This window comes from Montipora foliosa, chromosome 13, assembly GCF_036669935.1.
Source record: "Montipora foliosa isolate CH-2021 chromosome 13, ASM3666993v2, whole genome shotgun sequence".
Classification (NCBI taxonomy): Eukaryota; Metazoa; Cnidaria; class Anthozoa; order Scleractinia; family Acroporidae; genus Montipora; species Montipora foliosa.
In genome coordinates, this window is record NC_090881.1 from 38,724,044 (window position 1) to 38,746,542 (window position 22,499).

At 39.4% G+C, this 22,499-nt stretch overlaps 1 protein-coding gene across 2 annotated transcripts in view; it reads left to right on the forward strand.

Moving 5' to 3' along the window:
• The first annotated feature begins 1,704 nt into the window (after window positions 1-1,704).
• Window positions 1,705-22,499, forward strand: part of LOC137983182 (hemicentin-1-like) — a 43,733-nt gene continuing 22,938 nt past the window's right edge. The window contains exons 1-15 of one of the 2 annotated variants that reach the window (XM_068830360.1): window positions 1,705-1,865; window positions 5,516-5,773; window positions 6,372-6,641; window positions 6,966-7,223; window positions 9,377-9,646; window positions 9,988-10,245; window positions 10,839-11,108; window positions 11,740-11,997; window positions 12,293-12,562; window positions 13,925-14,179; window positions 14,858-15,115; window positions 15,438-15,707; window positions 16,469-16,726; window positions 17,058-17,327; window positions 21,590-21,844. In XM_068830360.1, the coding sequence (XP_068686461.1) occupies window positions 5,614-5,773; window positions 6,372-6,641; window positions 6,966-7,223; window positions 9,377-9,646; window positions 9,988-10,245; window positions 10,839-11,108; window positions 11,740-11,997; window positions 12,293-12,562; window positions 13,925-14,179; window positions 14,858-15,115; window positions 15,438-15,707; window positions 16,469-16,726; window positions 17,058-17,327; window positions 21,590-21,844 (3,580 nt within the window). In that variant the 5' untranslated portion in view covers window positions 1,705-1,865; window positions 5,516-5,613. The remainder of the gene's footprint in view (window positions 1,866-5,515; window positions 5,774-6,371; window positions 6,642-6,965; window positions 7,224-9,376; window positions 9,647-9,987; window positions 10,246-10,838; window positions 11,109-11,739; window positions 11,998-12,292; window positions 12,563-13,924; window positions 14,180-14,857; window positions 15,116-15,437; window positions 15,708-16,468; window positions 16,727-17,057; window positions 17,328-21,589; window positions 21,845-22,499) is intronic. The other variant, XM_068830361.1, reaches the window with a different exon arrangement.

Here is a 22,499-nt window from a genome sequence, read left to right on the forward strand (position 1 = left end):
GGATCCAAAGCACCCGACTTTATAGAAGCAGCCTTGATAAGATGTTTCACTTGTTCAACTAATTGACACCTCTTTCAAGCTGGTCAACTGAAAAGGGCAGTGTACTGAGTCTGAGAAGGAAGGTGTCGAATCGCAAGCGTCAGTAGAGAGGTTATTACGGACATCTACAATTTTGCTGTTAAAGAAATCCGAAAATCTCTCGGCTAAATCCACGTCAGAAGAAGGAGGATAGCTCGGTTCAGCTCTCTTGTGTAGTATTTTAAAGCCTGCGCATAGAGCCGCCTCTCATCACTAACCACCACTTGGACCGATCAGCTGATCGCCCCAAGCGGCGGTTAGCGATGAGAGGTGGCTAAGTAACCTATCCACAGTCCGAAATAAAATCGGCTGATCAACCTTGTTTCCAGGGTCTCTCTTCTCTGCCTCCTTTGTCGCTAACGGCTAGGAAAGCAGAGAAGAGAAACTCTGGGAAGGAGGTTGCCCGCTGATCACCAAGATGCAAGGTCCTCAATTAAGCCAGAATAGTAGTCAACCTTAGCATTAGAAATCCGATTCGAAACCAAACAGTGCAGAAAGTTGAAATTGAGTGCAAATAGAAATTGTAATTAAATTGATTGACACGAAAGTCGCGAAAGGCCAACAAAACGACACAGCAGACAGGTTAGGACTGAAAAAGAAACAACGTTTTAATTCCCTTCGTTTAAATAATGTACACGGGATTAGTGAGCCATGACACCACATAAACACAATAACTTAAAGAGGAAAACGGAGTATAATTTTTGCATGTATACAAGAAAATATGTGGTGAGAGAGCGAACCCCTTAGTCTGAAGTGTCAGCCGTCTCCTCGCCCAAACCCGCCAAAGTGGCGAGGCGGGCGAGAGAGTCTGTCTCTCCCGCCTCGCCCTTTTGGCGAGTTTGGGCAAGGAGACGGCTGACACTTCACGCTACGAATCCCTGAGTCCCCCTGTTCCGAATTCTATTTTTTAGATCGCGAAGGTTCTTTTTATCTGTTGTTACAGATGACCGCGCGATTCACTTTCTCACCCATTAACCAAATAAGGTGTGGCCTTTGAAATACCCACGCAGTATGACGCGTTTCAAATAATTTTCAACAAAATAGGGCCAAATACGGGGAATTCGCTCACTTACCTTATATTCTCTTGATTTATATTATTATCAAGAAATCACATGATTTATCTCGTGCAATCTGGGATAAACAGACCAATTCGCTGACTCGATGTTGTAACCAATTCAAATCTCTCCGGCGTAAGGTTCTTTGTGTGTTGCATTTGCATGATAATATAGCATTCACATTAAATGATGAGGAAATACCTGGAACAAAACGTTCTATTCCCTACATTAAGTTAGCCGAATCGGTGTGTCGGCACACGTAAATTTCTCAAAAACTACAATTTGGTAATCCTGTGATTACGCTTGATAGCTCAGAGGGTGGAACAAGTGCACACAACCCCACGGTCATGAGTTCGAATCCAGTTGAAGACTGCATATTTTTGTCCCTACTTCCGCGTGGCGTCAACAATCAAGCGTCACGAAAATTTTGTGTTACTTCTGGTTGTCTCCAAATTTGGTGTGGTAATTGTGAATAGAATAAGCCAATCATCTGCCAAGTATCATGCTGGAAACTTGAATAGGTCATATACAACGGTCCTCACAAGGCATAAGAAAATGGCCGCCTTATTAAAGGGTGTTATGTGGCTTGTATGTGCAAACATAATTGCTTTTTATGGACTGTTCGAAATTAATTCTTTCGGCGAAACTTTGCTTAAGGATGGGAAAAATATCGGGAAAACAATTTCGAGCAAATTTAGATCGGCAGCCAGAAAATAACATGGAGAAATTGAGGTTAGTGATGAAGATAAACATTAATATTTTGCGTGCGAGACATTATTTTGAGGACATTTTTTGAACGTCTTTTGACCATCTTTTCGCGTTCAAAATCGCGCAAGATCATCAAACTAAATTTTTCTGAATGAGACTTTTATGTTTGTCGTCCTGGAGAAATGACAGGTGTGGACACGAGTAAAAAAATCATAAAAAAATTCCCGGATTCTTTTTTTTTGAGCCAAATTTATTGGAAATATTGGTTAACGCAAAGAAAGAAAATCTTTTTCAATTTTTTGTACATGTAATTTTGAATTTTCCTCTATTTTTTTCTCCAAAAGTTTGAAATATCTTTGCGCTGGGGTGTGCAGATTTTTTTTCTTGAATAACCCAATATACCGTACTTATTCAGCAATAAGCCGAGCGATTTTTACACAAATCCTCACTCAATTTGGGCAAATTTGAAGCCGTAGAAGGGGTCTCGGCTTATAGCCGAGTGTTTTTGATAAAAAGAATTTTCTCAGCAAATAAAAAAACAGCAAATGAACGTGTATTCACTTACAAGCCGAACTAAATTACTTGTAAAATGAAGAGAAGTTATTGTTGGTGTAATATGGACTTTTATTAGCATTGCTTTGCATTGCTTCCCTTCAATGTACAATTCCCTGTCAAAACAATTTCATTTAATATTCTGCCCTTATTTTTCCGTGGGGAGCAGGGCTGGTGCAGATTCATCGCCATAATTATGTGGGTTGAGTTTGATAGTTTTGTACTCTGCTCCTGGAGGTTCTTGCCCAGGTACTCTGGTTTTTCTCTCCGCAAATTCAAAACCAACATTTATTTGATTTGCTCTGATTTCAGTTCATTTTGTAGTCTACCCGATTAGTAGAGATCTCGTCCTCGGCTAAATAACCCTGAGACAAAAAAAAAGTGATTGTTATAATTGTTGTTATAATTGTTGTTATTATTGTTGTTATTATTATTATTATTATTACTATTACTACTGCGATTTAAGTTTCTGGCTAATCATTCACCTTTCTAGAAGAAACTGTGTGCCAAAGGCCTTGATTCAAGCCAAGTTGTGGCGATCTTTTTTGGCGAGTACATGCTCATATTAATCATCTCCATCGCCTAATAGATTTTGGCAGGTGATTGGGTAAAAAGGCATTGTGGCCCAACAAAGTACAAAGTGAAACTAGTTGGGTGATCATGCAGTAACCACATTGATAATTAGTCATAGTAAATACAATTGTATATGTACGTCTTTTCCAAAGTAGAGGTGTTTCTTTGGTAATGTCATCTTCAACGTGGCTTAACCCATTGTCATCCAGGTTGCCGCGTGTGACAGTTAATTGATTATCCGGCGTGACGTATGTTAATTACGGTGATAGATGAGCGCTAAAAATAAACCATGTGCGCAGTAAATGTACACAAGAGATTGAGTTTTAGAATTAAGTTCAACGGAAGAAGAAACAGTGAACTTCCAGATGATGTAAAAATATTGCTAAAAAGTGATTCAAAACACGTGCTAAGGCTCAACTGAAAATGTAAAGGTAGAATTTTCGAAGCAGCGCGCGTTAAGCAATCAAGAAAGTTTTTGATCGCTAACTAAACAAAGCGCTTGAAATATATATATTATAACTCAAAATATGCCTTGTGCAATTTACAGTTAAGTCTAACCACTCAATGGATAAAAATTGTTTGAAATTTATCCCAATCGCTTTGTTTTCTTGCAGGTATAAGTGCAAAAATTATGCCCAAACGCCGCTGCCGAAACAAAATTTCACGAGGAGCGTTTCTGCTTGTCGAAATACACGTGCACAAAACCGCAAGATTAATTTAGTTAATTGATCACTATCATGTTTCATGACAGAACAAACAAGGTCAAATTGTGTACAAAAGTGCTCCTTCGAAAACTTTCACTGAAAGATAACTTACACAACACAAGAAAAACAACAGAGAAAATCACTGGAGGTTTTCTCGCATTTGCGGAATATAAACGCACGGTCGGATTGATTTATTTGTTGAAAATACCGATCTTCCGAGGTATGCCAAAGGCGGAAATTCCTTCGATTACCAATTGACTTTAGGAAAAAAAAACTTGTTATTTGCAAAAAATCCATCGGTTGATCAATATAAAGCTAAAATCGGGAGCTAATCAATGTCCATTATGACGTTAATTGCTACGAAGGCCTTTAATTCTGCGCGGCTTACTGCATGAAAAAAGGCAGTGCGCTCGGGGATTTTAAGAGTTTTTGACAGGCATACCTACTCGTTTCGTTTACCATTAATTTCCATAGATCATCTCCTATGAAAACTAAGAAAAATATTTAATTCATTACGATTATCTAAAACGAAATAAAGAGCTGTAGCTGCCACGAAATCTGGAATTTGAATATTATCGACCTGATCATTCCAGCGAGCTTCATGTTTATCATCGGTCGCTTGGTTTTCACCGTCTTCTTCGTCACTTTTAAAGCCATCTAAATCAAAATTTTTGTCTCTAGTATCCCCTCCTCTTACAGGAAAACCATGAAAGATCCCTTAGATCCCTAGATCCTCCGAATCCGAAAAAAAAAAAGCATGAATATCCCCATCGTTCGGTGCTCTTTCTGGCGCATCGGCTGTTGTTTTTGCGTAATTTGATCGCGCGATCGAAAGGGCAAAAAGCCAGCTCTTGTGGGGTCTCTTATCAGCTGTCAAAATATGCTCACAAGACGACAAATGATTGGTCAATTATCCTACTAAATCTCCATAACAACAAAAAATTTAGATTTACTAAGGGAGACTGGGTAGAGGCCTAAGATCACCTCTGGTCAAGACGCCATTTTGTACGGCCGGTTACGGCCGGTTTGGGTATTTCAGGGGTCATTGCGCGCGGCCGGTTACGGCCGGTTTGGATGTCAATGGGTTAATAAATGAACCTCAAAGTGAATTAACTCTGTTGAGCAGAGGCACACACAGAAGACTGCTTCCTAAGAGGGGGCAAGATCCAGTGGTTAGAGCATTGGGTTTGCATTTGGTTGGCCTAAGTTCAAACCCGTTCTTATCGCTGTTTTGGATTTGTTTCCAGATTTACCGTATTCAACTCTACCGTGCTTTGTATTGGTAATAGCTTACTGCTTGCCTACTGCAAGTTGGGGCTCTTACAACGTACATGTACTTGTAGTCATACTTCTGGTTTGTTTGAATTAGCTTTTTCAGATTATTACAAGTGGAGTGCCAGTGTGAACTAGCTTGATACATGTAGCTAAGTGCACTTCCACTATAAATAAACAAACCATTTTTTTCCCAGAGTTGAAGGCAATCAAAGCACTTAAATTGATTTTATGGCCAAATTGTAGTTGCATGGTGATAGAGTCGAATTTAGGTGGTTTTAAGTCATGGTGGCATGTTGCTGGGTTTTGTGGGTTGTGAGGGTGTTGACTATAAACATACTGTAAGGTTGCTGGTCAACTGTCCTACGTCAAACCATAATCTCACAGTCAGCTGGATAAAGCTTATGGGTTCATAAAGTATCTGCATGTTATTTTCAAGATAGAGAGGACGAGCTTCTGATATTAAGATTGTAATCTTTTTGGTTAAAGTGGCTCATACATGTAAGTAGTGCACTGACTGCCCAAAAATCCATTGTGATAATTATGTCAATGTTGTTGTTTTTGTTGTTATAGATGGGCCAAGTGGAACAACCATAGAACTGACCCCATCAAACACAACAGTCCTAAGTGGTTCTTCTCTCTCGCTAAACTGCACCACAGATGCCAACCCTATGGCCCATGTTTTTCAATTCTACCTTGATGATGTCTATATTGGGAACAGCAGCTCAGGCGTGTACACTGTCACTGTTACTGCAGATGGAGCGTATACGTGTGTTCCTGTCAACACAGTCGGTAAAGAAGAAAATGCAACTGTTGTCATCAGTACAGTTGGTAAGTGGAATCCACACTGTCACTACATATTGGCCCGGTTGTTCAAAAGCCAATTAACGCTAACCCCAGGTAAAAGATTAACGAATGAGTTTATTTCTTTACTCTCAAATGCTGTTCATTATGCTGATATTCAGCAAAACTTTACATTTCAAGAGGTCAATCGTGAAAAACAAAAATAAGAAAAAGAAATTTTCACCAAAAAGTTAAAAATATGAAACAAAAGCTTATGCAAATCCTGGATTAAGTTAATCGGCTTTCGAACAACTGGGCCATGGTGTAATAACATACATGTAGACCTTAATTTTTCTTCCTCTTTTTTTTCAGTTGTTGTTTGAGTTTTAATGAAACATCACAATTATAGATTTAATTTATGTAACCAAATGCGCATGTGTATTGCTTCATTTTGCTGGTCTTGTACTCAGAGTTTGTTTATCTCCCGGATTCTGTGGTTTTTCTCCTCATGCAAAATAAATGTTTGCTTAAATTTGACTTTGTTAGCTTTCAGTTTTCCCAATTGCTAGAACACTTGTCTTCCACTATATGTAGTTCAGACATTAATAAGGGGATTAATTTTTCATCACTGTCCTCTTGTGTAAAGATGCGCCCTCAGTGAAAGTCAATCCAACATCTTCAGTCGTTGTGGAGGGACACAACATCACGTTGAACTGCATGGCATCTGGTAGACCTGAACCTGTCTTATCATGGACCAAAGTTGGTGAATCTGGTCAGGTGTTGTCAGAAAATCCCTCCTTGATTCTTTCAAACGTGCGTAGACCTGGAACTCTTGACAACATGATACAGTATCAATGCACAGCGGAGAATGGGGTAGAGAATCCGGCATTCGCCATTGCTAACATAACTGTCCACTGTAAGTACAATGGTTTTGTTAACGGTTACTGTTACATTTGCACTAACATCTACCTCGGAAGTTTTCACCACTTCTGCAATGAAACTATGTCGTTACGTTTTTGTAATAACAGGAGTGTCTACTAACATAAGGTCACTGGTTCCAACCGTAACCTCAGCTGGATAAAACTGGTGCATTCATATCTGCACAGTATTTCTCTAGATCTAGAGAAAGAGATTCTGATGTTTAGATTCTAATATTTTTTTTGGTTGAAGTGGCTCATAAGTAGCTCACTGACTGCAAAAAATGTGCTTTGTGAAAATGACGAGAATGTTGTTGTTACAGATGGGCCAAGTGGAACAACCATAGAGCTGACCCCATCAAACACAACAGTCCTACGTGGTTCTTCTCTCTCTATAAACTGCACCACAGATGCCAACCCTATGGCCCATGTGTTTGAATTCTACCTTGATGATGTCTATATTGGGAACAGCAGCTCAGGCGTGTACACTGTCACTGTTACTGCAGATGGAGCGTATACATGTGTTCCTGTCAACACAGTCGGTAAAGAAGAAAATGCAACTGTTGTCATCAGTACAGTTGGTAAGTGCAATCCATACAGTCACTACATATAGTGTAATAACAGAAACCTTAATTTTTCTTTCCCTCTTTTTTTTTTTTTTTTTCAAATATTGATCAAGTTTCAAAGAAACGTCACAAAGGATTTAATTTATGTAACCACCATCTTGTTTATCTCCTGGGTACTGCACATTTTCCTTCTTTGACACTTTAATCAACATTCGCTTAAATTTGACCTAGATTTTAGTTATCCCGATTGGTAGTAGAACAGTCGTCTTTACTGTACACTGTATGTACATGTAGTTCAGACATTAGGGACGGGGGCTACTATTGTTATTGCGCATACGTTCTGCGCATCTCGAGATTCTCGGATTTCCTATGGGTGGTGCTTATTAATACAGGGATATTTTTGCGCGGTTTAAAATTATGCGGAGAAAGCAGGACATAGCAAGTGATCTTGGCATCCAAAAAGAAAATCGGGGGTAACCACGCATTTTTCATTGATAAATAAGCTTCAATTTGAAAAAGAACGTCATACGTTGCTTTGTATTTTACAGTGGTTTCAGAACAAGCCGGCGACCGCCAGAGTTCCGCCGGTTACTTGACTTTATGTCGCCGGCTAGTCTGGTCATAACAATCAGCTCGTGACAAACAATCTTAGCGTTGCTTCTCGTCCATTAATCTTAAGATGGCATAGTAAATTCACACTCAATTTTGCAGCAATAGTGCATATGCAATAGGATGTAAGGTTTGTTCAAAAGGAAGCTCAAATCCCCGGCAGTATCCTGTGCCGTTCGCATTGACGTGTTTTCGCTATCTTGAATTGTAAGTGGCCGCGCCAATCTCGTTTGGGCATTCGGTGACTTCGATCGTTTCTTCCTTTTCTTTCGGTTGCTACCATCACTACCACCGGACAGCATGGCAGAGAAACGAAAACATCAAACCGCAAACACTTTTTTTCTTTGGGTTCAAAACATCACGATCCTCAGTTAGGTGAAGAAACTCGTCCACTACACACATTAAGTAATTATTTAACAAGTTGTTGGACTTTGTTATTGTTCATTCGACCATATGATTACTACGTTGTTTATTATACTAAAATAAACTACGGCCGACTGATCTTGAAGTTAAGGGACATCAAAGAGTCGCGCCTATTGAAATAAAAGTCGTTGAAAAGTGCAAATTTTGCTGTCTGTACGTAAATAAGTCATAACAAAACAACAATTAATGGATGTTTAGATTACGGTCTACGCGTGGTGCCTAACTGCATTATAGAAGTGCTTCATACTGAGTGTTACTAATGTGCGAGCCAGCGAACCATGTGAGTCATGCGAGCCGTGGCTGCGAGCCATGCGCGACATGACTGCGAGTCAGCATGCGAGTCACACAGTTATTGAAAATTAACCGTTTTAAAATGGGTGCTTAGACTTAATAACCGTTTATCAGCGCTATTTGAAATGTGTGCTTAGACTTAAATTTGATATTCGCATGGCTCGCTGGCTCGCACATTAGGCAGACCCATTCATACTGCTCTGCATTATTAAAGCAAGATTGAAGTTATGATTCAAACTAGCACGAGTGTTGAAATATAAAATTATTTTGCTAATTAATAGCGGCAATTTAAATTGAGCAACGAGCAAGCAACTTTTTTTTTCATTGGGCCGCCGAGTATTTGCACATGTGAAAGCGAAGCGAAATCTAAACCCGCTTTCGAAACGTGACTGTGTCGTTTCATTTATTTGTGCCTCTCAAAATGGAGATTTTGAAGGAAACTGTCATTGTCTGAAATCAATGCCAGAACGCTGAAAATGGCATTTCCGAGCTTCTACATGTAGATTTCAACATTTTCTGGGGGAGCATGCCCTTAGACCCCCCTAACTTCAGGTGCCTTGCTGCCCATCTATTGCCACAGTCGCCTACTTTTCCAGAGTCGGCTGCCTACTTCAAAACGCTTTGAAACCCGTGAATTTTAAAAAAGCTTTTTTCAAATATTGTTGATTAATTAATTCTTCGAAAAGTGTATGATTTCCCCAATTTTCTTTTGGGATTTCAATAACACTTGTTAAGAGCTGCTTTTCCTGCATATTCAGTAAACTGCGCAGGAATACCTCTTAATTACTAGGCAGCGTCATTAACAAAGAGATTAATTTTGCATTACGTTGCCTTCTCGTGTAAAGATGCGCCCTCAGTGAAAGTTCATCCAACATCTTCAGTCGTTGTGGAGGGACACAACATCACGTTGAACTGCGTGGCAACTGGTAGACCTGAACCTGTCTTATCATGGACCAAAGTTGGTGAATCTAGCCAGGTGTTGTCAGAAAATTCCTCCTTGATTCTTTCAAACGTGTGTAGACCTGGAACTCTTGACAACACGATACAGTATCAATGCACAGCGGAGAATGGGGTAGAGAATCCTGCATTTGCCATTGCTAATATAACCATCCACTGTAAGTACAACGGCTTTGTTAACGGTTTTGTTACATTTGCACTAACGTCTACCTCGGAAGTTTTCACGATTTCTGATATCACTTCTGCAATGAACTAAGTATTAACGTTTTCGTAATAAAAGGAGTGTCCACTAACATAAGGTCACTGGGTCCAACCGTAACCTCAGTTGGATGAAACTGGTGCATTTATATCTGCACGTTATTCTCGAGAGCTAGAAAAAGAGATTCAGATATTTAGATTGTGACTGTTTTGGTTAAAGTGGCTCATAACCATTCTCATAAGTAGCTCACTGACTGCAAAAATATGGCTTGTGAAAATGACGACAATGTTGTTGTTACAGACGGGCCAAGTGGAACAGACATAGAATTGACTCCATCAAACACAACAGTCGTACGTGGTTCTTCTCTCTCGATAAACTGTACCACAGATGCCAACCCTGTGGCCCATGTGTTTCAATTCTACCTTGATGATGTCTATATTGGGAACAGCAGCTCAGGCGTGTTCAATGTCACTGTTACTGCAGATGGAGCATATACGTGTGTTCCTGTCAACACAGTCGGTAAAGAAGGAAATGCAACTGTTGTCATCAGTACAGTTGGTAAGTGCAGTCCACGCAGTCACTACATATTAGCCCGGTTGTTCAAATGCCAATTAACGCTAACCTCAGACAAGAAATTAACGAAGGGGTTTATTTCTTTACTCCCAAATGTTGTTCAGTGCTGATATTCAGCAAAACTTTACATTAATTTGAAGAAGTCAAAAGTTGAAAAGCAAAAATAAGAAAAAGAAAATTTCACCAGAAAATTAAAAGCATGAAACAAAGTTTACGCTAATCCTGCATTAAGTTAATCGTGCTTTCGAACAACTGAGCCTTGGTGCAATAATGTACAATGTAGACTTTAAATTTTCTTCCTACATGTATTTTTTCTCAGTGATTGTTCAAGTTTCAATGAAACGTCACAATTATAGATTTAATTTATATAACCAAATGCACATATGTATTGCTTCATTTTGCTGGTCTTGTAATATCCCAGGTACTGTGGTTCTTCTTCCTCCTGAAAAATCAACGTTCGCTTAAATTTAACTTAACTTTCAGTTTTCCCAAGTGGTAGAACACGTGTCCACCACCATATGTAGTTCAGACATTAATAAAGGGATTAATTTTGCATCACTATGACCTCTTTTGTAAAGATGCGCCCTCAGTGAAAGTCAGTCCAACATCTTCAGTCGTTGTGGAGGGACACAACATCACGTTGAACTGCGTGGCATCTGGTAGACCTGAACCTGTCTTATCATGGATCAAAGTTGGTGAATCTGGTCAGGTGTTGTCAGAAAATTCCTCCTTGATTCTTTCAAACGTGCGTAGACCTGGAACTCTTGACAACATGGTACAGTATCAATGCACAGCTGAGAATGGGGTAGAGAATCCGGCATTCGTCATTGCTAATATAACCGTCCACTGTAAGTACAACGGTTTTTATAACGGTTTTGCTACATTTGCACTAACGTCTTCCTCGAAAGTTTTACCACTTCCGATATCCCTTTGGCAATAAAATTGTGTTGTTAAGTTTTGTAATAGAGCGGTTTTCAATTGAGTGTCGAAAGTAATTAGTGAATTGCTTTGGCTTTGCATTTACTTTACTCAGTGATTGGTTCAAAGTTCTCGCGCCATTTTTTCAACCGATCAGAAGTGAAACCAAAACCAATTGTGGCTCGTGCGTGCACATTTTCCCGCGCTTTGTGTCGGCTACGTGTAATTACCTCGAGTTTTGATTGGTTTACTGGATTGTCTCCGTCCTTTTTGATTGGCCACAGTAATTACTTTGGTTTGGTTTTACGACACTCATTTGAAAACCGCTCTAAAAGGAGTGTCTACTAAATTAAGGTCGCTAGATGCAACGGTAACCTCAGCTGGATAAAACCGGTGCATACATATCTGAACGTTATTCCCGAGATCTTCAGAAAAAAGAGATTCTGATATTTAGTTTGTACTTTTTTCTGGTGAACGTGGCTCATAAGTACTTGTAGCTGACTGACTGGGACAATGTGTTTTGTGAAAATGACGATATTGTTGTTGTTGTTGGTGTTACAGATGGGCCAAGTGGAACAGCCATAGAACTGACTCCATCAAACACAACAGTCCTACGTGGTTCTTCTCTCTCGATAAACTGCAGCACAGATTCCAACCCTATGGCCCATGTTTTTCAATTCTACCTCGATGATATCTATATTGGAAACAGCACCTCAGGCGTGTACAATGTCACTGTTACTGCAGATGGAGCGTATACGTGTGTTCCTGTCAACACAGTTGGCAAAGAACAAAATGCAACTGTTGTCATCCGTACAGTTGGTAAGTGGAATCGACATAGTCACTACACATGTTGTAAAAATGGACCTTAAGTTTCCTTTTTTCTTTTTTCAATTATTGTTACGTTCAATGAAGCACAATAGATTTAATTTACTTAATCAAGTGTGTGCGTGTATTGGTTCATTTTTCTGGCCTCGTACTCAGAGTTATCTCCCGGGTACTTAAATTTGACTTGACTTGCAGTTTACCCAATTCGTAGAAAACTCGTTCTCCACTATATGTAGTTGAGACATTAAAAAAAGATTAATATTGCATTACTTTCCCCTCTTGTGTAAAGATGCGCCCTCAGTGAATGTCCATCCAACATCTTCAGTCGTTGTGGAGGGACACAATATCACGTTGAACTGCGTGGCATCTGGTAGACCTGAACCTGTCTTATCATGGACCAAAGTTGGTGAATCTGGTCAGGTGGTGTCAGAAAATCCCTCCTTGATTCTTTCCAACGTGCGTAGACCTGGAACTCTTGACAACATGATACAGTATCAATGCACAGCGGAGAATGGGGTAGAAAACCCGGCATTCGCCATTGCTAACATAACCGTCCACTGTAAGTACAACGGTTTTTATAATGGTTTTTGTTACATTTGCACCAATGTCTACCTCGAAAGTTCTAACACTTCCGACATCACTTCTGCGATGCAACTATGTTGTTACATTTTCGTAATAATGAATATATATTGGCTTGAACATCTCAACACTCTGACTGGTAAGGGCCGATTAAATCTGAAGTGATTTTATTTTCTCTACTAAAAACTCCTACCCTAAAATTTCATGAGAAGAACCTCACATAGAGTAACGACAGCCATATCATCATGCATAAGTGCTTTGCCAACACTGCTCGGCATGTCTCAAGTTTCCTGTTCAGCGTTCTGTGAAGAAAATATATAGCTGAAGTGAAATTACTATATTCAAAATGAGATCAACATTTCAAGGAATCAGAAATTTTGACTGGGACCAGTCAAAATCATGGTAATGAAGTGGAGAATAAATATGAGATGATTGTGAAACTCGACATGTGACTTCATTTATTGTTTTTCTTCGCTGTTTTAACCCTGTTAATGCACAAATGACACCCTTCTCCAAAAGACAGCCAATGAAAAGTTTCGATTAATTAATTCAAAAGTCGGTTGTGAACCGAGGACAAACGACTGTGCATGGTCACGGTCAGGTTAACATGAAGTGGGACAGATACTGTTCTTGCTTTTGAAGTTTTCAAGGTTTCATAAAAAGTCCATATTATTCTATATGAACTATGTAGAGACGAAAATAAGATATGCGCTACTAAAAGTGCTAGGAAAGGCTATTTAACGTATAAGCACATTAAAACAAATAAAAGTAGTCTCCCGAGTGTTGTCATTTCAACCACTGCTTAGAAAGATGAACCCCGTCTCACTTGCTATTATTGGTGTAAGAAGTATTCCAATCACCTCTCCTCCTCCAAGGTTTCACCTGGTTCCAGAGGATTGCAGGTCGTGGTCGTAAATTTTAATCATAAAGCGTAAATGGCTTTTTTTTTTCCGCATTATTGTTTCTTTGTGATAGAGGAGATATGAAAGTTCATTTCCTCTGTGACACATTCACGTGTTACGGATATAACAATATGCATGTAAAAATTTCGGCCTTATCATTCGCAGGGATCAGGTCAATTAATCTCAACAGAGGAGAAAGTTGAAATTGAGTGCAAACAGTTGGAATCAAATTGATTGACGGGAAAGTCGCGAAAGCGACTGAAATCCTTCTTGGACCTCAAAGTGCACGAACTCTATCTATTGAATACAGGCGCACAAAGTCGACTGCCTCCAGAGTTAAAGAAAATCGAAACACTTTTGATTTTACTGTCAAATTGTAGTTGAATTTTGATAGGGTCTTGTGGGAAGAACTGTTATGTGTGATGAAACACTTTTTTCAGATGAGCCTACAGTATCACTCCAGCAGTGTCCAAGTCATATAATTGAAGGAAACGACGCCGTGCTGTTCTGTAATGCCACTGGTAATCCTGTTCCGAAGGTCGTATGGGTGGAACTACAAACGGGAGCTATACTCAACAGCAGTGAAAACCTTATGCTTAAAACCATTAAACGCAATCAAGCTGGAGGCTATCAGTGTCATGCTTTCAACGGAATTGGCAGGAATTCCACTAAAACGTGCTATCTGGATGTCTTCTGTAAGTTGCAGTGACGACTAGAGTGAATTATTCCCAAAACCATTGCCCCAAGGACTGAACGGAATCAGCCAAAATTGACGAAACTCGTTTACGTTTCCCAGATTTTCACAGTTATATAAAAGATACCACCTTTCTCTGCAGTCGGCCGGTCATGTATTCACATGTAGAAATCATTTTCGGGCTTATTTACGTTATTATCCTTTCTTGAAAATCTTGGCTAAGTGCACACAATTAGCCCATGCAGTCTAAAAATGAAGAGATCTGAGATGAAACAAGAAGTCCTCGTTCGCTAATACCTGTCAATCTCTTTTTACAAAAGAAAGGGATTACTGGTGTCAAGTTTCAAAAGGCGGATAAGTCTAAGATGAGGAGGTAATCGCAAGGTTACAAGTCACATCGTCGTCCACCTTAGAGGATACCTGTCACCTGCTGCTTATCTCTTTTGTGTAAGGGTCTAATAATAGAAGGGCATTGGTAAACTGTGCGACGTGCAACCGTAACCTCAGCTGGGTAAAAGTGGTGCATTCATATTCACAAGTTTATCTCGAGATTTAAAGAAAAAGAAATTTTGATCTTTAGAGTGTAACTTTGTTTTGGTTAAAGTGGCTCTTAAGTAGCTCACTGACCACAGAAAATGCTTTGTGAAAAGGAAGACAAAGTTATTTGTTATTATTACAGATGGGCCAAATGGAACAACCATAGAATTGACTCCATCAAACACAACAGTCCTACGTGGTTCTTCTCTCTCGTTAAACTGCAGCACACATGCCAACCCTATGGCCCATGTGTTTAAATTCTATCTTGATGATGTCTATATTGGGAACAGCAGCTCAGGCGTGTTCAATGTCACCGTTACTACAGATGGAGCGTATACGTGTGTTCCTGTCAACACAGTCGGTAGAGAAGAAAATACAACTGTGGTCATCAGTACAGTTGGTAAGTGGAATCCACTCAGTCACTACATATGGAGTAATACTATAGATTTTAATTCCTTTCTTTATATTCAATTATTGTTCAAGTTTAAATAAAGCACAATAGATTTAATTTATAGTACCAAGTGTTCACGTGTATTGGTTCATTTTGCTGGCCTCGTATTCAGAGTTTTTCTTCCGGGTACTCCGGTATATTTTCTCCTGGTCCAAAATCAATATTACTTTGACTTTGACTTAGCCTGCAGTTTTTCCAATTGGTAGAAGACTCTCCATCCCACATGTAGTTGAGGAATTAAATTGGCGTTACTTTCTCCTCTTGTGTAAAGATGCACCCTCAGTGAAAGTCAGCCCAACCTCTTCAGTCGTTGTGGAGGGACACAGCATCACGTTAAGCTGCATGGCATCTGGTATTCCTGAACCTGTGTTATCATGGACCAAAGTTGGTGAATCTAGCCAGGTGTTGTCAGAAAATTCCTCCTTGATCCTTTCAAACGTGCGCAGACCTGGAACTCTTGACAACATGATACAGTATCAATGCACAGCGGAGAATGGGGTAGAGAATCCGGCATTCGCCATTGCTAATATAACCGTCCATTGTAAGTACAACGGTTTTCTTAACGGTTTTTGTTACATTTGCACTAAAGTTTACCTCGAAAGTTTTAACACTTCCGATATCACTTCTGCAATGAAATTGTGTTGTTACGTTTCGAAATAAAAGGATTGTCTATTAACTTAAGGTCGCTAGGTCCAACCGTAATCTCAGCTGGATAAAGCTGGTGCATACATATCTGCACGTTATTATCGAGATCTAGAGAAAAAGCGATTCTGATATTTAGATGCTAATCCGCGTTTTTGGTTAAAGTGGCTCATAAGAAGCGGCTCACCGCGCACCGGTGGCTCAGTTGGTTGAGCATCGGGCTGCCATGCGGGAGGTACGTGTAGTGAGTTCGACTCCGGCCTGACCAACACTTAGGGTCTTAAAATAAATGAGGACTATAAACCGGAGGCCCCGTCTCACAACCCTTCAATGTTCACAACCCAGTGGGACGTAAAAGAACCCACACACTATTCGTAAAGAGTAGGGCATGCAGCTCCCGGTGTTGTGGTCAGGCCTCATTTCACTCATTCATGTGCTTCGGTGAGATCGCTAATGGACTGATAGCGGCTGCCAGCGGCGACTATATATGCTGATGTCCGATCTCACCCATAGATCCCTTGCTTGTAAAGTGCCTTTGAATATGTTAATTGAAAATGCGCTATATAAATTCATTACCATTTCCATAAGAAGCTCACTGACTGGCAAACTATGCTTTGTGAAAATGATGACTATGTTGTTGTTCTTTTTCTTGTTGTACAGATGGGCCAAGTGGAACAACCGTAGAACTGACCCCATCAAACACAACAGTCCTACGTGGTTCTGCTCTCTCGTTAAACTGCACTACAGACGCCAACCCTATGGCCCATGTTTTTCAATTCTACCTCGATGATATCTATATTGGAAACAGCACCTCAGGCGTGTACAATGTCACTGTTACTGCAGATGGAGCGTATACGTGTGTTCCTGTCAACACAGTTGGCAAAGAGCAAAATGCAACTGTTGTCATCAGTACAGTTGGTAAGTGGAATCGACATAATCACTACATATGGTATAAAAATGGACCTTAAGTTTTTTTTTTCTTTTTCAATTATTGTTAAGTTTCAATGTAGCACGATAGTTTTACTTTATTTAATCAAGTGTGCACGTGTATTGGTTCATTTTTCTGTTCTCGTACTCACATTTTATTTACAGGGCACTCCGGTTTTTCCTACTCATCGAAAATCAACGTTAGCTTAAATTTGACTTGCTTGCAGTTTTCCCAATTGGTGGAACACTCGTTCTCCCCTTTATGTAGTTGAGACATTAATAAAGGGATTAATATTGCATTACTTTCCCCTCTTGTCTAAAGATGCACCCTCAGTCAAAGTCCATCCAACATCTTTAATCGTTGTGGAGGGACACAACATCACGTTGAACTGCGTGGCATCTGGTAGACCTGAACCTGTCTTATCATGGATCAAAGTTGGTGAATCTGGTCAGGTGTTGTCAGAAAATTCCTCCTTGATTCTTTCAAACGTGCGTAGACCTGGAACTCTTGACAACATGATACAGTATCAATGCACAGCGGAGAATGGGGTAGAGAATCCGGCATTCGCCATTGCTAATATAACCGTCCACTGTAAGTACAACGGTTTTTATAATGGTTTTTGTTACATTTGTTTTCATCATTTCCGATATCACCTCCGTGATGAAACTATGTTGTTACGTTTTTGTAATAAAAACAATACATTTGCTTGAACATCTAAACACTCTGACTGGTAGGGGCCGATTAAATCTGGAGTGATTTTATTTACTCAACTAAAAACTCCTACCCTAAAATAACGAGAGCCGTCATCGTGCATGAGTGCTTTGGCAACACCGCTCTGCATGTCTCAAGTCTCATGTTCAGCGTTTCGTGAAGAAAATAGCCGAAGTGAAATTACTTTAATCGGAATGAGATCAAGATTTCAAGGAATCAGAATTTTGACTAGGGCCAGTCGAAATCATAGTAAAGATTTGGAGATGGTTATGAAACTCGACATGCGACTAATTAAAAAGTTTCCCCACCCCCCCCCCCCCCCCCCGCTGTTTTGGCCCTGACAATGCACAAATGACACCCTTCTAACGGACAGCCAATCAAAAGTGTCGATTAATTTATTCAAAACTCATTTGCGAACCGGGGACAAAAGATTGTTCATGGTTACGGTCAAGTTAACATGAATTTTGGAGATTTTGGAGTTTTCAAGGTTTCATGACCAGTCCATCTATATGAACTATTTAGATACGAAAATAAGATATGCGCTACTAAAAGTGCTAGGCAACTCAATTTAGCGTACAAGCACATTGAAACAAGCAATAAGAGTAATCTCCGTAGTATTTCAAATTTCAGCCACTGCTTAGTTATAGTCACCCCGTCCCACTTGTTCTTATTGCTAGGAGAAGTATCCGAATCACCCCTCCCCCTCCAACATTTCACCTGGTGATATACAGTTGTAGAATTGCCATTCATTGTCTTTCATTTTAAGCATGCAGGGTTAGTGGCTTCTTTTTTCGCATTATCGTTTCTACGTGATAGAGAAGATATCAAATTTCGTATCCTCTGTGACACATTCACCTGTTACGAGTATAATAGGCATGTAAAAAGTTCGGCCTGCTCATTCGCTAGGATTTCTCGCTAATTTATCCAAACAGTACATTGGGTGCAAATAGTTGAAATTAAATTGATTGACGGAAAAGTCGCCAAAGCCCAACAAAAGGAAATGTTGGACAGGTTAGGACGGAGAAAGAAACGTATTAATCCTGTAATTTTCCACGAGTGCTAACATGTCGATCCAGATTGTCTTTTTTTCTACCAATAACGTTAATGTACGCTTGATGAGGGAACCATGGCACTAAAGAAATACGATAAGAGTAATAATAATAATAATAATAATAATAATAGTAATAATAATAATAATAATAATAATAATAATAATAATAATTTAATTCTTGAAACAGCGCATACAACAAAAGTCTCGATGCTCTTTACAATCAAATTTATAAAAAAGTGTATATGTATGTATATATAAAAAGATATATATATATATATATATATAGATACGTAGACTTGAACTAGGTCAAAAACATTTATTTGCTACTCCGAGTTTCATGCTTCTCACGAAGCAATCATCAGGCAACTGCCAAAAAGAAGGAATACATGGTGTTTTACAGTGATTTTGAAAATAACGTTAGCAATTCACTATAGGCTGGGGTGCATAGCAACGGTTAAACAATACAAACTGTTTTCAGTGAGCTGCTAAAAATAAGCCTTAAATAATTACGCTATTGAGAAGGAATTTCTTTGCATGTCTGCAACTTGTTACAAGCTCATTTCTGTTGTTAAGGGTCGCCAAATCTGGTCTACAAATTATATAGTATTTCTCCCACAGACATAAATTACACTTCTTCGTTACATTTGAATAGGATCTCGCATGCCTAACAATCCGCCATTTAATGTGATAGTCGACTTTCTTGTCTTTCAAACCCCATACATATTTACTAAGTTCAGTGGAATTTCTGTAGCGTTCATTTCTAAAGGAACATGTGTGGTTTCTATAACGTGATTTGAATGATGTGTCGCAAAGACCGATGTAAGTTTGCTTTGACTGAGATGTTGTGACCTCTGCTTGATAGATGGTATTCCGCACGTTGCACTTTCCGTCTAGAGGGCAGGATCTTTTGTCACGGCAGTTGCAAGTGTTGATAATTTGAGCGGGTGGATTTGATGACTTGTTAATGACGGCTTTATTTTGGTTGGAGATAATTGTTTTTACATTGCTCATGCAGCTATAACTAATTTTGAGAGTGTTCCGGTTGAAAATTCTGTGCAAAGGGTGTGATTTTGGGAAGTGCTTGCCGATTAGGGTGAGGAAACACTTTCCAACTTTTGTTTTGACGTTTTGGCTGTACGGAGGATTGAACCAGGTGATGTTTCTAGGCCTATTCTTGCGGTGTTTGGTTTCTGGAGTTGTTTTTCTGTAGGTTAGATTATATATGTAGCCGCTCTTGTTGAGTGCATCTTGGTAGGTTTCTTTCGCTTTATCAAATGATTCTTTGTCGGAAGAAATTTCGGAGAGGCGCTTGTTTATGGATTCCGGTATGTTCTTTAGGATGGATGGGGGGTGATTGGATTTCTTGTGAACGTAGAGTGGGATGTTTCCTTCTTTTGTGTAGGGATAATGCTTTCCAGATTGGAGGTCAAGGGTGACGTCTAAGAAATTTACTTTAGTGATGTTTGCTTCGACTGTGATCTTTAAGTCGTTTTCACGGAAAATTTGGCAGAAGCCCTTCTTGATTCTTTCGATCTGTTGAGGGTTTGAGTTAAAAGCTGCCAAACCGTCGTCTCTATACAGGCCGATGCTGTTGCCATACTTTTTGGTTAGACAGGACAATAAATAACAACCCACTAGTTCGCATGTTTCAGCGCCATCGAAAGATCCCATTGTTATGTCGAATCGGCTGGCAGAGGATTTTTTCTCCCAAGGGCAGTCATTGGAAAACAGTAGAGATTGCTTGGAGAGGAAAATGATTTCTCTCTCGTCGGCACTGATGGGTCTGTAGTTATTGGCGAAGTCGAGTGCTTTGGCAAGCAGTTTTTCCGTGATAGAGGGGTAGAAGTCACATACATCAAAGCATATGAATGAGAGGTTTTCTTTGTGCTGTAGGGCGTTGAACCAGTTCAGTACGCTGGTCGTATTTTGCAGACATGCAAAGAAATTCCTTCTCAATAGCGTAATTATTTAAGGCTTATTTTTAGCAGCTCACTGAAAACAGTTTGTATTGTTTAACCGTTGCTATGCACCCCAGCCTATAGTGAATTGCTAACGTTATTTTCAAAATCACTGTAAAACACCATGTATTCCTTCTTTTTGGCAGTTGCCTGATGATTGCTTCGTGAGAAGCATGAAACTCGGAGTAGCAAATAAATGTTTTTGACCTAGTTCAAGTCTACGTATCTATTCAAAGCTCTGGTAAACCCATTGAGCACTTTTAGCTGATGATCAATTTATCACGTCATTTCATTATATATATATATATATATATATATATATATATATATATATATATATATATATATATATATATATATATATATATATATATATATATATATATATATATATGTATATATAACTAATAAAATGTAATTAATCATTCATAAAAATGTCTGAACAAAAATGTCTTTAACTTAGATTTAAAGGAGTTCAATGAGAGTTCATGCCTCAGCTCATCAGGCAGCTTATTCCACAATACAGGACCTATGACAGAAAATGCTCTGTCACCATATGTTTTTGTTCTTGACTTCGGAACCTTTAGCAGGTTTTTGGTGGAAGAACGCAAGGTTCTTGTACTGTTAAGAGGTACTAATAACTCCTTAATGTAAATTGGTGCGTCAATCAACATAGTCAACATAGTCAATTTTTTGCATTTAACCCTTTCACTGCCGATGGCTTCCCCATTGACGAGTAAAATCGTCTGGTGTTAGACAGTAAAATCTATAAGTGTCAATTTGCTTTTTTGGCCATCAAAGGTTGAACAAAAGAATGTGCCCTGTGATGTGGTGCCCCTGTTCCACATTATTTTTATTATTAAAATCTATTTTTAGATCGTGACCGTGCTAAAGTTATTTTTATCTGTCGTAAATTGAGTCTTTTCCAATGTTGAAGCGTTTCTATGGCTGTCATTTTCAACGTGGCTTCTAAACCTCCAAGTGAATTAACTCGATCTATTGAATACAGGTATACACAGTAGACTGCTTGCAGAAGGAAATCGAAACAATTTTGATTTGACGACCAAATTGTTGTTAGAAGGTGATAGGGTCGTGTAAGAAGAACTGCTATGTCTGATGAAACACCTTTTCAGATGAGCCTACAGTATCACTCCAGCAGTGTCCAAGTCACATAGTTGAAGGAAACGACGTCGTACTGTTCTGTAATGCCACTGGTAATCCTACGCCGAAGGTCGTATGGGTGGAACTACAAACGGGAGCTATACTCAACAGTAGTGAAAGCCTTATGCTTAAAACCATTAAACGCAATCGAGCTGGAAGTTATCAGTGTCGTGCTTTCAACGGAATTGGCAGGAATTCCACTAAGACGTGCTATCTGGATATCTTCTGTAAGTTGCAGTGACGACTATAGGGAATTATTCCCAAAAGCATTGCAAGGACTGAACGGAATTAGCAAAAATCAACCAAACTTGTTTGAGTTTCCCATATTTTTTCGACTTTATGAAATATAACACTGTAACCTTAAGTCGGCCGGTCATGTATTAAGGAATCATTTTCAGACATATTTACGTTATTATCCTTTCTTGAAAATCTTGGCTAAGTGCACACAATTACCCCATGCAGTCTAAAAATGAAGGGACCTTAAATGAAACAAGAAATCCTCGCTCGCTAAAAACTATCAATTACTTTTTACAAAAGAAAGGGATTACTGGTGTCCATTTTCAATAGGCGGATACGTCTAAGGTAAGGAGGTAACCGCAAGGATACAAGTCAAATCTTCGTCCACCTTAGAGGATACAAAAATTTGGTTTTGTCAACGGAGTTGCTAATGTAAATTGGCCTCCATACAGAGATTCTAAAAGCTGACGTTTCGAGCGTTAGCCCTTCGTCAGGGCTAATGCTCGAAACGTCAGCTTTTAGAATCTCTGTACGGTGGCCAATTTACATTATCAACTCCGTTGACAAAACCAAATTTTTGCATACTACTTCCCCACCGACGCAGCACCACAGTAACTGTTTCTTTAGAAACTACCCCCTTCACCT